This window comes from Xiphophorus hellerii, chromosome 2, assembly GCF_003331165.1.
Source record: "Xiphophorus hellerii strain 12219 chromosome 2, Xiphophorus_hellerii-4.1, whole genome shotgun sequence".
NCBI classification, from domain to species: Eukaryota; Metazoa; Chordata; class Actinopteri; order Cyprinodontiformes; family Poeciliidae; genus Xiphophorus; species Xiphophorus hellerii.
In genome coordinates this window covers 6,532,000-6,548,599 of record NC_045673.1, presented here as the reverse complement: position 1 = coordinate 6,548,599, position 16,600 = coordinate 6,532,000, and the positions used below count along the sequence as shown (strand labels likewise).

At 35.2% G+C, this 16,600-nt stretch overlaps 1 protein-coding gene across 1 annotated transcript; it reads left to right on the top strand.

Moving 5' to 3' along the window:
* Positions 1 to 2,508: 2,508 nt before the first annotated feature.
* On the top strand, positions 2,509 to 15,521 carry sqor (sulfide quinone oxidoreductase). Its single transcript, XM_032549518.1, is given in 13 exon segments — positions 2,509 to 2,584; positions 2,747 to 3,011; positions 3,654 to 3,753; positions 3,755 to 3,868; positions 5,079 to 5,249; positions 5,333 to 5,386; positions 6,446 to 6,640; positions 6,731 to 6,940; positions 7,367 to 7,522; positions 7,524 to 7,551; positions 13,249 to 13,316; positions 14,210 to 14,388; positions 14,569 to 15,521. Coding segments are annotated over 13 exon segments (1,674 nt in total). The 3' UTR covers positions 14,627 to 15,521.
* The last annotated feature ends 1,079 nt before the right edge of the window (positions 15,522 to 16,600 follow it).

Genomic DNA, 16,600 nt, shown 5'->3' with positions numbered 1-16,600 from the left:
TTATTGCAAGGGAATGCAATACTTTTGCAAGTTAACGCAAAAGAAAAAAAAAAATCCATGTCGGTGGAATCAACTCACTGTCTTACATTTGGTTACCTAGCAACCCACTCGTTCTTTGGTTACTTAGCAACAACCTGTTGAGTAACTTGCGCAGCAGCAGTTTAGGATTTCGCTTCCATGTCTCATATAGCTCCTTAAAAATAAAAAAAACAGTGTGAAGTGAAAACTGGATAAAACAGGAACTAATATCTGAAATACAGCCAAACTGGTGTATTTCAGATATTTAAACAAAAAAACTAATCAATAATTGTCAATATTGACCAATATGAAACGCTTGTATGTCATAATATTATGTCAGCCTTATGTAAAACAAAATTTCAAATATTGTTTTAGGGAGTCCTAATTTTCTTATTTTTAAGCTAGGCTAGGCTAGCTATTTTTCATAGCTAGCATAGTGGCTATGAAAAATAGCTAACCTATACACATATACACACATTTGTATTGATGTTTTTGATGATGTCACTCGGCAAAATGTAACGTTTGTTACTGGTTTCTGAAATGTTGACTGTATGATTATGACTTTTTATTTTTGTGCTTTTATGATGTAAAGCACTTTGAACTGTCTTGTTGCTGAACTGTTCTCTACAAATAAACTAATTGATTGTCTTTTGTCTTTAAGTTCAGCTAATTATATGCTAGCATTAATACCCATAAACCCGCATAAACATGTCTTTTAAATGCTGCGAGTCCAAACTTTGATTGTATTATTGAGAGCCGCTGAGCCAAGCCCTTCCAGAGGCCAATTAGAAAATCTTTGAAAACCAAGTTTAATTTTACACCTCAAAATTATGTGGTGCTTTTTGTTAATCTGTCGCAAATAAACCAGTAAATATGGAAGCTTTACTTTAATAAAATGTGGAAAATCTTGCGGTTATGAGTGTCTTGCTTTGTGTGCAGTAGTAATAGACTGGTGCTCCTGTGCTGTGAAATAAATAAACAGATGTCCAGAGGGCAAAGCCAAGCCTGTAGGGAATATACAAGCACCAGATGCTGTTATTAGAAAGATATCACTGCTCTAAAGCTTGTTTATTCATTCAGCGTTAATGGAACAGAAGTCCATGTATTTGTAGAGTCCAGAGTGTTAAATCACTCTCACTCAAGTTGAGCAAAGATGGAAATGAACTACCACTTCTGAGCGGGCAAAAGGCAGATAGACACTGCAGATCTATTTCTATATAAATAACAGAATGGAGGCCGTTTCTATGAATGATAAAGGGACCAGTAAAACCAGTATGATGACTGGAGATAAGCTGAGTCATGGTGATGAAGAGATTTTGTGTTATGGCTCATGTGTTCCAGCAGATGTCTCAGATTGTGACCTTTCTGTTGCCACAAATGCTTCAGTACAGTAGCTCTCAACTGTTTACAGCCATTACAACCTTAGCAAACGTTTTGTCATCCAGGTACGGCCAATAGGCCACACATTTCCACTGCTGAACTGAGCTGTACAGCAGTACATTGTGTTTTGTCATAAAAAACAAAAGAATATGGTTTAATTGTGTTTGAATTTCACTAAAAAAAAAATTCTGATTTATCACTCAAAATCCAGCAGGGCTGCTACTTTTTAAACATATTTTCAAATGTTTATTTGCACTTTTTTCAGCTTGTATTTCATGAAGTCACTGTTAGTGAATGAGTTAAAACTAGCTTATTATCTGAAATCACTGATTAGGTTTAAGGTTTTTTGTATTTTTTACTTATTGTACCTCTTGGGTTAAAATCAATGCAAATGAATGGTTAAATCTAAATAACTTATAACCAAAATGAGTTATTTATTGTGAGCTTTAATTCAAAATAGTGACACAAAGTGTTGCATAAACTTTATTTGTATGCTTTGCATTAGAAATGTGAAACAGTTTTAGATTTATCAGGAGTTTATGTAGCCAACTTCTTAGGTCCCCTGCAAATCTTGAGGAGATTAAATTTTTTAAATGACATGTAGACAAATGTGCAGTTATTATATATTTGGAATATAACTAAAGTATTTAAGTCATCAAATTAAAAAAGTCTAGTCTAGGTTGGGCCAGACTTTAGAAAGGGCTTACAGGGGGCAGTAGCCCAGGGCACAATGTTTTGGGGGGACAAAAATACTTTAAATTATTATTATTTTTTTAAATGAATGTATGTTGTGTGTTTTGCTTTGTATATAAGATGAATTGTATTAACATTTTGGGATTTTTCTGAATAGAAACAACATTCAAGTATTTGAAAATTGTGAAGTTGTTCTAATTTTTTGGGAACATGGAGCTCAGGAGACATATTCAAAACATATAAGAAATTGTTTTGGAATTTTTTCTTTTCCCTGATTTTGTTCTTTTTTTTAATACTAATTTGAATTAGTGTAACTTTTCGTCTTTAAAATGCCAAAATTTCCACTTAACCTTATATTTTGGTCCATCTGATTATGCCAGTATTTAAAATTTAAATGACATAACCACATGTCTACGGATGGGCGCCGTCTACCTGCTGACACCGACCCAAACCCGCCCACCTAGAAATGCCCGCAGGACGGTTTCAAAGTTATGTAGCACAAAATAACTGTCACATTTCCGGGTACAGAAGTTATTATCCGCACCACTAGTAACGGAAATGATGTGCCTTACATTTTCCACGTCGTTGCGAAGGTCAAATGTGTTTCACTGTTAATACAATTCAAGCTAATTGTGTAACATTTTACTGTTTCAAGTGCTGCTTTATGATTGGTCAAACGTCCAGAGAGGCGGGACAGATGTCCTGGAGGTGCATTCTGATTGGACGCTGGCTCTGTCCGTTGGGAGAGTGTTTTAATCTGCCAGGCTCATATCGCGTCGGACTCTGAGGTGCAGAGCTATTCCGCTGTTTTTCCACCGCGGTGTAAACAGGAAGAATTTAATCGTCCATTTAGGGTTTCTTCTTCTCTTTTGCCAGAATTGGCGACAAAAACAGGCGGTTAACAATTACTGCTCTTCAAGGTAAGTGTCTTTTTTTTCTACAACCGCGCATAATGTCCGTCGGTGTGTTTATGTACAGGAATGATTGTTATCAGGACAGCTGACTGAAAAATGCTCCTAGGTTGGGGTCAGTCCGGCCCTCTCTCTCCTGCTCTACCCCTGATTAAGCCAATGTTTACTTCTGCTGCTTGTCTGGTTCTGCTGTACAAGGACCTTTGGTTTACTCGGTATTAAATTTAAGTTCAACAGAGAAGTTAATTGTAATTGCTAGGTTCACCTCACAGCTAAAAAAAAAAAAAAGTCTCCTGCTGTTAAGTATAGTGAGTTTTGCACATTCTCTATGCTTTTGCAAAGGTTGCTGTGGTTCACCCGTATGTTACAATGTCTGTGGTTTTAATGCCACAATCAAACCTTTGGGCTTATAGATGTTATATGACTCTGCAGCAGAACAAGCATTTGTTTAATCTAAAAAAAAAAAACAACAATGTAAAGAAGTTACCTAATTCTCTGTTTCTGCCACTTAAAAAAACAAGTTACCATCTCAACACTGTAAAATTCTTCATGCAGCAGCAGCAAAACAGGAAGTGCAGATTGTTGCAATATTTTATGAGTTTTGAGGCCTTGGTGAAATTGTTGCTGAGCAGAAATGATTTGTCCCCGGAGAACCAGGATCAGCATGGCTTCTTCGTGGCGTCGTCTGAGGCTGTGCCACTCCACGGGCGTCGCTATCTCTCATCTCCACACCAGCAGCCGGGCGTCTGCCTAAGCAGCACTACAAGATGCTGGTGCTGGGAGGAGGAAGTGGGGGCATTTGCATGAGTGCACGGATGAAGAGAATGTTCGGAGCCGACAATGTGGCTGTCGTGGAGCCATCCGAGGCAAGGATATGAGAGTAATCACATATTTTTTCTCGATTTCCTTAATTTTGGGCGATCATTGATCAGCCAATACTTACTTGTGAACCCGATCTGACCTACCTTGGCAATTTGCATTTGCATGATTTGTTGTTTTTCTCCTTTCTACCAAAAACTTAAAGTCTTCAATCAAGTTATTTGGTCTGAAATAGGCCTGTTAGGACAGCAAATAAATGATAAATTGTCCCACAAGTTATTGCAATATACAATATTATTGTTGTTTTGAGACCATTTTCAAGTAATATGATGGTAATAGCATAATATTGCAAGATCACATTCTCAGGGATTAATAAACTTTAAATTCTAGTGAACATTTAACACTTGAACTGGAAGACATTTCAAATATCCAAAATAAATAAACAAAACAACATGAAACAACAAACAAAATTAATTGTAGAGTCTCTATGAAATAAAATAGTTCCTTCAAAAACAGGGCTAGTTGAGCCCAAAGCACCAGACTGAAGACTTTTGTCATCCAGTTTTTGGTAGAAAAAGAGAGAAAAGAGGAAAAACTTTAAATTATGCAAATGGAAATTATTGAGTGTGTTTGGAATAATTAAGCACAATTGATTTATTGCTTATTTTGACAGGCCTTGTCTCAAGTAGCCCAACATTTCAGACAAAAAAAATCAGTACTTACTCAAGTCGGAAGTCTGCAAATCAGCATTTTTAAGACACCGATAATCAGTGATCGGCCAAAAAACTGCAATCGGGGAATTCGGGGCACCCTAATAATAACTGTACTGCAAACCACAAAATCTTACCAATTATTTTTGCTCTAGTTTCTAAAGCAAATATCTTAGTTTTGTCTTATTCCAAGTTTACTAATTAAAAGTAACTTTTCAGCAAGATATGGGGAACTTATTTTAAGTAATTAATTCTTTAATATTGATGAACACGTTCTAGTTCAATTGGCAGATTATTTCACTTAATACATTGGAAAAATGTCTTTTATAAGTGAAAACCTGCCAATAGAACATGTACTTTCATTAATATAAGAACAAACACATATTTCTAGCTGAAAAGTTACTTATGAGTCAGTTTTGTCTTATTTCCAGAGTACTAAGATATTTGCACTAGAAACTAGACCAAAATACTTGGTAACATTTTGTGTTTTTAGCAGTGTGGAAAGTTTCCAAAGCAACTTTATCCAACTTTTCTTTGCTTCTGTCAGGTGCATTACTATCAGCCGATATGGACGCTCGTTGGGGCTGGAGCTAAGACGGTCGCCTCATCGGCTCGTCCCACTGCCAGTGTTATGCCATCGGGTGTGAAGTGGGTGAAATCCAAGGTTCAGGAAATACACCCAGACAAAAACTCTGTCCTTGTAGACGACGGGACTGAGGTGATTTAATTCTTCTAGACTGTGACCTGAAAGATTAGTGGTATAAAACAGTGAGTTTGAAGTGATTCTTTTCTTCTCTACAGATCTCCTATGAATATTTGATAGTGGCTCTTGGCTTACAGCTCCATTATGAAAAGGTACGGTCATGCTTTCTGCACCTATTTGTTTCTCCTTTTACATTCTGTGTAATGTAATTACATAAAGCGTTGGTCATTTCATTGCTTCACCAGTTTGAACATGTGCTGCTGTGGCGTTTTCATGCCTGACTTTTCCTGCTATTAACAGGCAAGCAGGAAGTTCCAAACTGACTGTTTGATCAGAGGTCATAATCTTATGCCCTTCATAAAATTTAGCTAGCTCAAACCAGGTTCATAACAATATTCAGTGGCAATGGGAAATTACATGTAGTTCAGTCAATTAAGTGAGAGATTTGCGCATTTTTATAAAAGTATTTATTTATCAAAATATCTAACTCCTAAAAGAAAAATCAGGAAATCATAAAAAAGTTAATTTATTACACCAATTCAATTGAAATGTATTTATTGTATCTTAATTCATTTGCTTACGCTACTTACACAAATGAAAAATGGTCAAAAAATTAAATATTAAATAATTAATTTTCTTTTGAAAAACAGGACATTTAAGACAGAAATGTTTTATTACGGTCTTGACAGTCACTGGCCTCCTTCACATGGATTTTAACCAGTCAATAAAAAAAGCTGGCTGTTCAGAGGGCTGTATTCAAGTATATTAATGGAAAGTTGAGTGGAAGGAAAAAGTGTGATATCTGCTTCCTTAAGAATATTGTGAAACAAATGCAGTAAAGGGATCCCCAAACATGTACTGAGTGAATACAGTATGTATATGGTTTTTACTAGGCTGATATTTCTGTATTGAAAACTCATTTTTATTGGTTTTATGTAATATTCTAATATTCAAAGATACTGATTTGGGGTTTTCTTTAACCAGAAGTCATAATCAAAAACATTACCAGAAATATCACTGTGTATTTAATCTATATAAAATAGGAGATTCACTTTTTGAACAAAATTAACTTTTCAAAGACTGTTTTAAACTGGAGATTCGTATGGGTCTGAAATGGTTCGTTTATAGGTACAAAATGGAGGTATTAAACGCAAGAGTACAAAATGATGGTACAAATTGCAAAGTGGTAATTTATATTCTTTTAAATGTAGATTAAAGGCCTGCCAGAGGCGTTAGAGCATCCAAAGATTGGATCAAACTACTCTGTCCAAACTGTGGAGAAAACCTGGAAGGCTCTGCAGAACTTCAAAGAGGGCAACGCTGTGTTCACCTTCCCAAACACTCCTGTGAAATGCGCCGGAGCGCCACAGAAGATCATGTACTTATCGGATGCTTACCTGAGAAAGGTGCTTAGTCTCTTGGATCAAAAGATAACGTATTTAAAAGAGTTTAAATGTGTTGTTCTGAATTTCACAAGGACACTTTTTATATTTAAGACAGGAAAAAGGGCAAAGGCCAATGTGATATACAACACATCACTGCCGGTGCTCTTTGGGATCAAGAAATACGCCGACACGTTGTGGGACATCGTTAAAACCCGCGATCTACAAGTAAACCTCAGACACAATCTGATCGAAGTGCGGCCAGACAAACAGGAAGCTGTGTTTGAAAACCTCGACAAACCAGAAGAGACCAAAGTGTTTGAGGTAACTTCCTCTATATTTTCCATTGGCCATTGTTCCAATTCTGCTTTAAAGGTGACCTACTATGCAAAATTCATCTTTTTTTGGCAATAAGTTAATGTTTTTTGGTGTCTGTAAAATCATCCATTTCAAAAACTTTTGGAATGTAATGTAACAAATCACCAGCCCATTGCCTGGCAACCCCAGCTGAGCCCAGCCTGTCACCTAGCAACCAAAGCTGAGGGATAGAAGCCCTAAAACAGCTCATTCTGAAAGGGACGCAAAACAGTCAAAACTCTAATTTTGTTCAAAAATGTATTGATTATGTTTTGTATAACTCATAGACCTATCCGAACCTGTTGAGGGAAACATAACAGGTCACCTTTAAATAAAGTTATTTTAAATTTATCTTGATAATTTGATGTTAAACTCCTCTGTTTTCTGAATTAGTATGAAATGCTTCATGTAACTCCGCCAATGGGACCCAGCCTGGTGGTTAAAGGCAGTCCACTCGCTGATGAGAACGGCTGGCTGGATTTAAACAAAGAAACGCTCCAACACAACAAATATCCAAATGTTTTTGGGATTGGAGACTGCACCAACCTCCCCTACTGCCAAAACCGGAGCTGCCGTCGGTAAGTGATTATTAGTTTAAAGCAATCATGGAAACTGCTTGTAATCCAGTTAATAACAGTATTATTGTGTACTTAAGATGCTTTTATCTTTAAAATCTGTATTGTTTACACAACTGTCATAAGATATAAACCAAGTCGACGAAAGTTTAAAAATACAGGGAAGTTTTTGCATTCAGTCAAAAAAGATAATTATCATTTTATACAAAGAAATCAGGTGAACCCTGACTGTCAGTTAGGCCAGATTTTCTCATAGTTGTTATCTAGTTGGTATAAAGATTTTAATATTGAGACAGTGTGACGCAGTAAAGTGAATCTCTTTATCTCTCTTTACACATTCATTGTAAACATGAAGGGGTTTTTCCAGAAAGGATTCTTTTTACTGCAAACTGATATCTCCTTATAAACGGAAAATCCATTAAAAGCTTATATTTTTATTGTCAGGCTTCTTGTGAAACATTTTAATGAATGTTTAGGACAGAATAATTAACGCTTGTATGAAGAAATGCTGTAAGCATTTAAGGATGCAATCCTTTATGTAAGCGTGAAGACCTTTAATTGGATTTGAGTAATTTATCCTATCTCTCTTACGGACCATTCTAACATCCAGCTGTTTTTTTTAACAATAAGCTAATGTTTTTTGGTGTCTGGAAAATGGGCCGTTTTAAAAACAGTCACATATGATGGCCAATGTGTGGTTACCTAGCAACCCTAGCAGAATTCTACCCGTCACCTAGCAACCCCAGCGGAACTCCAGTAGGTTTGGTCAGCTGGTTTTACCACTATATGCGCTGTACAATGGCTGCCGTTGACTTACCATCCAGAAACCACTGCATTCTTGTTGGTTGTGTTGGAGGCTCTACTTCTGCTTTTCAAAGATGTATCTGTTTTCAACCATTTTCGCATTAGGTTAATTTATCTGCCATTGCAACAAGTACGTTTTCCTCAGTACTGAGGAATTATTTACTTAAAACAAGAAGTCATATCTTGCTAAAAAGTTTGTCGTATTTCAAGTTTGCTGAGATATTTGCACTAGAAACTAGACCAAAAATACTTGGTAAGATTTTGTGTTTTTGCAGTGTAAGAATGATTTTGTTTAAAAAAAAAAAAAAAAAAGAAGTAAGAATTATGTTTTGTATAACCCAAAGACAAAGAAGCATAATAGATCACCTTGAAGACTGACAATACTGACCAGTCTTTAAGTAGGCATTAAAAATGGCATCCAGGGTTTGGATGAATTTGTCACATTTATAGATCTAACAAATATCTGTCTGGCTTTTCTGATGCCAGATCTAGTATGGCACAGACAAAGAAAAGCTCTGTATTGTGCAAGAGTTGCTACATGTGAGGAAATGAAACAAAAAAAAGGCTGCAGTCACATGACCAACATGCAGTTTGGACTTTGGTTATCTGCTGTGATCCTTGAATTTTAGGACAGAGAGAAATAGCTTTATGTCTTTATCTCCTCTGCCAGACATTTTTCTTTGAGCTCAGCAGTCTTCACTCTGACGTCACAAATGCATTCACGTCTTACTGGCAGTAAATTGTCCTTTTAACGATGTATTTATGTTTTCTGGACCAGACATTTTCGTTACCATACATCCAGGCTGCCTGAATTAAGTATGGAATGTCACAAGGATGCTTGTGCAAGTGTGAAAACGGCACTGTCCTGAACCCAACCCAGTTTAGATTTTAGCTGAGTCATTGTTACGCTGGAAGGAGAATCTTGTTGCATCACAATGGAAAGAGTTATCTAAAGGCAGAAGCAGAAAGTCTGGGAGGGGTTTTTGTTTTATTTTGTTCCCTCGACGGCTGTGAGGTGCAACATTTACGGAAAGCAGTGAATGACAAAAGTATTCCTAACCGCTAATTTTTTCCTCATTTTGTAACGTTACAACCTCAAACTTTATTGGGATTTTGTAGTGAATAACAGTGCAGAATTTGTGGGGAAAAAAAATGTGAAAAGTGTGGCAGGTATGTTTAAGCCGACCCACGTTCAGTCTTTTGGAGTAATGTGTTGGTACCAGAGGATGTCTTCACCTGCACAGAAATAAGTAATAAGTAATTTCTCACTGTTCTGTACCAAATGATCCAAACTGTTTGAAAAACCCGTTCACCTACGCTAGTAGGTCTGTTTCCCTGACCTACTAGCTTGCTTATTCAGCCACATGTGTTTGTATGGTTTCATGTTACATATTTCATATATATACACATATTTATACATGTGAATATACATATTTATAGTTATTTAGGTCACGGTACTATAGGAAACACTCAATAGCAAGAAAAATTACATAACAGTTTAGGTTTTCTTTTTAAATAATTTCTTTTATCAACTCCATATGCAGCATAATTATGCATCCACTTCAAAATAAAATATTTTAGCTTATATTTTAGCTTGTAATTTAACCTCAGCTTTAACATGAACGTTGTGGTGTGTGCATTAGCATTAGCGTTAGCCTTTCCTGCTGTGTGCCTCATTTAGAGCAGCGACTGGGTCAAACATTTCAACAAGCTGCCAGCACTTGGTGATAAATTTAGTCGGAGCTGCTGAGGTTGGAGAGCGAGCTAGCTGGCGGTTTTCCAAGCTTGTATTTTCAGATTTTACATATTTATTTCATTATTTCACAACGATTCTGCATCATGTTTACACAGCCACTCAGATAAAAGTGACTGTAACACTGAATCAGTCCATGATGTAATTTAAATAATCAGTTCAAATGGGAAACTCTTGTTTTTTAATCCTCTGAAGCTTAATTACCCCGAGCCCTTATTCTCCCCTAGGCTGTTTGCGTATATTTATATCCTGGAGTAGCAGATTGGTGGTGCTCAGGTATAAAAAAAAACATTAGAATTTTCCATTCAATTTTCAGGTATTTATGAAGAAATTTTCTTATTTTTTTATTAATCTGTGTAAAAGGAAATGAATAGATTCCACTTAAGCAACAAAAATTAGTATTTTCTACTCAATGATTATTCTCTCCATGAAACTGTCTTAGAAAAACAGTGTCTTCAGTCAGAGGCTTATTCAAATTTGCTGCAATACAGACTTTTACCCAATAGGAGATATGTCCTACCCAGCCATCACCATCTACAATAACTCTTAAAAATATATTATTAATATGAGTTACAACAACATTTAATTTCCTTTTGAGATCTATGAAGTATTTTTGAATTTGAATTAAAAAGCATCTCTAAACCATGCCACCTCCACTACCATGCTTTACATTGTTAATCAGATTATTTTCTTGAAATGCCTGTATTTAGTTTAAACCAAACATATATTATCTACTCTGGTGTATAGATGAGTTTTAGACGCATCTAACTGTTGTCTGTTTTCTCTGGCAAACTTCAGTAAGACTTTTAAGGTGGAGGTATACATTTTCATATCAGGAGTAGCAAAAGTCTGGTTTGGGTCCTGGGGTGACAATTTAGGGTTTCTGGAGACTTCTTTTAGCATCTTGCAGACTGTTCTCAAGACGGATGTGTTGCCAGTTTTCTTCAAATTATGGACGTATATATTCAGTCGGAGGGGAGAAGGAGTCAAATGTTGAAGTTTTTATTAGGTTTTAACCTTCAAAATGTTGAGTATAGATGTTTTTAATTGCACTGAATATGAACAATGGAAGTTTTACTGTTTTAAATGGTAATAAATTTCTATTTTATTGCTCATCAGAATGTTTATTACATCTTACTTAATATTAGTTTTCATTTTAATTTAATTTACTTCCATTTAATTTTTTCAGCTTTGTTAAAAGTATCAAAATGTAATGTATAAAACTATTGCTGCAAATAAAATTGTCTTTTAGACAATTTTAAAGATTATGCCATTACTTTTTTATTTTAATAATCGATGTTTCAGCTCTACATAAAACATACCAGCTGGTGTAAGGTTATTTTTTTCATATTGGTGAATTAATCCATCAATATTGACAAGGCAGAAATGTTGCTTCTACAGAAATCTAATAAAACTAAGAAATGCATTGCAACAACTATAAATGTGGTATAATTTTGTGTTAACTTCCCTTTGTACGGTGGGCCTGGGCTTAAATGTTTGCCTGCCCAAGATATAAACTGTAATTTATCTGAAGAGGCAACACTGCCCCCTGCAGTAGCATCTCCAGAATGGCACACAAAACAGTCAAATTAAACCACATTATTTCACCGCAGCTGTGGAAATCTGTTACCACAGTAAAATCTGCAAAATGAATTGTGTCAAACCATCAAGAGGGAAATATAAAAATAAGTGATTTTTAGAAGTAAAATTACCTCATTCTTAATTAATTTGTGTGATATCAGAAAACTCTCAGGGCTGCCGATTATCACACAAGTAAATTATCATTGCAATAACAATCTGCAATAATATTTCTATGATGCACAAATATTTGGCTAATATATTTAAAGTTTTCTGAGTTCATACTGTAGTATTCAGCCTGTTAGATGTGATCACTGCAGTAGACGCTCATACTAAATTAATGATAGATTATTGTACCCAACATGCTGAAACACACACAGGGACAATTGGAGGGAGTGAAATGACCATTTATCATCACAATGTTTACCAGTATTATCAGATGCAACCCTAGAAAACATGACATTGTGGTATATCCACTCGCATCTTCCACATTTTGTCTCTTCTAGCTTAATTCAACCCATAAATACTTAATTTACATCAAAGAAAAAATAAATAGTAAATCATACGTAATTCAATCCATAAATACTGAATTTACACCAAAGAAAAAATAATTGGTGTCGTAAATCATACCATACATCTTCAAAAAGTCACTTTGGGCAGGAACAATCTTCAGTAGCAGTCAGTCTTGCAACGCATCTAAAGAGGCCTCTGACTGAAGACTGTTGCTGTATTAGAGTTTAATATAATGATATGCCAGTAGCTGAGTTTCCGGGAAGGAGAGATATTTCACAGTAAAACATGTTATAGGCCTGCCACAATAAATAATTTAAAGGCATGATAAATTAAAACAAGTTTAATAATTACCATTTGCATGATTTATTTTTCTTTTTTCTACCAAAAACTGGATGAGAAAAGTCTTTGGTTTGATGCTTTGTTCTCCACTAGTTCTTTATTTGAAGGATTATTTTATTTAGAGAGACTTTATAATTAATTTTATTTGTTATTTCTGTTGTTGTTTTTAGTTTGGATATTTAAAATGTCTTCCAGTTCCACATGTGATTTTGCTGCTCCCATTTAAACCTTTATCTGGCCATATGGTTGGAAAGCGGAGCAGAGTTTGAGTCCGTAATACGATCTTTGCTCATTACGTTTGGTGGAAAATGTGGTTTGAACTTCCTCATTCTTTCTGAATCGATCGATGTCTCCATCATTAGGGCTGAAATATATCAGGAAAACGTGTTACGGTTGGTAAATACCAGGCTAGGTAATCCTCTCAGTTTGATGAAAAGATGATTAGGCTTGTCAGGTGATAAAACTTTAAGTAGCGGTAACATTCTAACAGAAACCTGCTTCAAAAAAGGGTCACTGTCTCTTTAAGGTGTAATCGTCTACATTCATCCATCGGCAGCGAGGATTAGCAGGACTGTGTTTGTTTTGGTCAGAGCATGCTGGGACAGGCTGTAGCTCCTGAATGTGAAGGATGTTTCAGGATGGTGAAAGTGTCTGGATTTTTAACTCATTCCTGTAAAACAAGTTAAATCTTTCTTTTGTTTTTTTGTTTTTAGCTGCACAGTCTGCGATCCTGAACAGAACCATCGGCAAATTACTGAAAAACCAGAAGCCAGATAAGAAGGTAAATGTTGCTAATCAGCTCCTATGTGTTTTAGTTTTTGCTTTAAAGGGATCCACGATTAGTTTGAGGAATGTTCATTTTATATTGCTTTTTTTTTTTTAACTACAGCCAACAGCGACGCAGTGTGGCATTGTCTAAATCTACACAGACATTGTGTTTAACTCTGTAGAAAACTGATCCACAAGTGGAAAAAATGGCAACTTCAGTGGGTGAAAAATATAAAATGTAATGAAAGATATAACATTTTTGAAGTAATTATCAGTTTTTGCATATCATAAACGAGCAATTTTTTAGTTAATTTGAAAATTACAACACTTTTTAAGCAAATATGTTCACCTAATTGTGGGTAACTTTAAAGACATCTGCGGGATTTGTACTGAAAATATCTGCTTTTTGTGCATCTGAGGTTGGATTTACTCATTTATCAGCTCTAAGAACTGTATTTCCTCTGTAAAATAACTATTTAGATCTGTTAAAATAAGGAATAAATCAATTAATCACATGATAAATTAAAACAAAAAGTCTTCAGTCTAGTGCATTGGTCTCAAGTAGGCCTATTTTTTTTGAAGAACATTTTTTGATTACAGATACTTCATAATTAATTTCATTTGTTGTTTCTGTTGTTTTTGTTTATTTATTTTTGATATTTAAAGTATCTTCTAGTTCCAGTGCTAAAAGGTCATTAAAATTAAAAATGTATTGCTCTTTGAGAATGCATTATTATACCATTACCGTTATATTCTCAAACCAACAAAATTATCATTTATCTCAATAACATCTCAACAATAATTTATCGTATCAAAATTTGTAATCATGACAGACCTAACTCTGTTAAAATTTTGAATTCGCCCATTTGTTTTGGGTTCAAACAGAAGTTGTCTTGTTTTTTGTAGTACGATGGCTACACTTCCTGTCCGCTGGTGACGAGCTACAACACAGTGGTCCTGGCAGAGTTCGACTACAACGGGCAGCCGCTGGAAACGTTCCCAATCAACCAGGCCAAGGAGCGGAGATTAATGTACTACATGAAAGCCGATGTGATGCCTCACCTGTACTGGCACGGGCTTCTCAGGTATGCATACGATCAGTAATCACCGATAGAGGGATTATCATATAAAAGGCAGGCTGTCTCTTTCTGTAGTCAGGTTGCCATGGTTACAATTAAATGCTTAATTGTAATACCATCTTATTTTTAATTATTATTATTATTATTGTCTTGGCTGCTACCTAATTTTTTTATTTCTGTTTTCAGGGGCCTGTGGGGCGGACCCGGACCATACAGGAAGCTCCTCCATCTTGGAATGAAGTAAAACCTCCTTCTACAAAGAAACTAGTGAATTAATACAGTTAATTATTTCATAACCCCTGAAAGGACAGATGCATGCTTATCTGTGACATCAGACCAAACAAATTCATCTCAGCTGTCTTAAAAAAGGGGGCAGTTTTGTAGTAGCAACAAAAATAAATAACTTTAACTGTGAGTCACTTCTAGCTTCATTTGATGAGGTAAAGGAAAAGTGAAACTGCTCTGCTGGTTCAAAGCTGACAAACACAAGGATGAGCATCTTTCTGTTATTGGAACAATCACATTATATGATACATCATAGAAACGCCTTTAACTCCACAGCTTTAATGTTGATGGTAGTATTTAAAAGCTTCGTATGACTGTTTTAATCTAAGTTGCTAGTGAAAAGTGTTGTCCTGGTGGCTGATATTAGTTGTTTTAACTTGATCAGATTGCGTTTGTTTTGTCTCACTTTAGCAAAAAACCGAGGTGTGCAATTTATCAGCTGGAGTTCAACTTAAAATGCTGGACTATAAACATGAGAACCACCATAAGTGCTTTCTCTCACATTTGATATGTCAGTGTTGGACATTTTGTTTTACATTTTAGATTTTTTATTCTAAATTACCATTATGACCACTCAAACAAATTATTTGAATTAACAAAAATTTATTGCTCCTAAATCAATAAAATGACAATAAGGTTTCAAATTCATGGAATCTTTGAAATAAATAGAAATAAATCATTTGCATGGTCTTAAACCATACAAATGATTTAACACCATCAGTATGTTTATCAAAATATAACATAAAGCTGCAACTTTTACTGGGTTAAATGTTTCTATCTGGGAGTGAAAATGTTTGTTTTTTCTTTGTGACAGATGTAATATGAATAAAGGATGTAAGATTTCTCATTTTTAACTACGAGAGGCTTTTTTTTAAAAAAAGAAATGAGAATGATAGAAATTACACAAGTTAAAAAAAATGAGAATAGATAAATATTTATTTGTGTTTATGTGTTAATTTGTAGAACAATGGTGTGATTTTACTCTATAATTACTTTTTAATAATTTAAGTTTTCTTCCCTGTTGGTCATATTTAGAATTTATTATATCTTCATTTATGTGTCACTTTGGTTATTTTGTGGCTTTTTAAACATTTTCTTGTTTGAAAATGCATGGATTTCATTCATACTATGAAGTAATGCATATTATTTTCTTTGACTTTAGATTCAGGGATGTCACCGGGTTTATTTTTGGTCGGAATTTTTTTTTTTTTTTTTTTGTTAGTTGTTTTTTTAAGGGTATTGTATTATGTATATTCCAGGCATATAGTGTCATTTTATAGCATAATCAAGTAACTGTTACCTTCAGCTGTTATATAAATGCTGCACATATCAAATATGACTTAAAACAAATTTGACTTAATTTATCGCCTTGAAATTGGGCCTCTGTCTCTTTAAGAAACTCCTGCTCTTTCTCAAACTCCGCCTTCAGGATGTCATCACAACATGGCCCCTTTGAACTATTAACCCTTTGAAACATTTTTACCAGTATTGCACTAAGAAGTAGCTCATATAATGAGTTCTGTAGATACTCAGTTTCACCAGGCGTTTGCTAATTGCTGCTGGCTAGTCTGAAGGAGCTGAGAAGGGAACGCCTGGGGGAGCACTGCTCTGTGAGCTCGACTTGGAAAATGGAGCTGTGTGGAAAAAGCTGCGATCGGTGAGACGGTCCCAAGTGGTTGCCATGAGAGATTCAAGGATTTCTCAAACATGCATGAAAGAATCAAAGCATCACTCCAGGTATGTTTTTGATTTAATTCATAGCATTATATGACACTTCTAAGTTCATAAAATCAGAAAAAAAAAATTGAATTCAGATTTTTCACAGAATTTACTGTTTTCACATCTCACAAACTTTCCCACATTTTATAACTTAATTTACCGCTGCACAGACCTAATGTATTTGTGGTTTTATGCAAGTCCGCCCTATATTGCC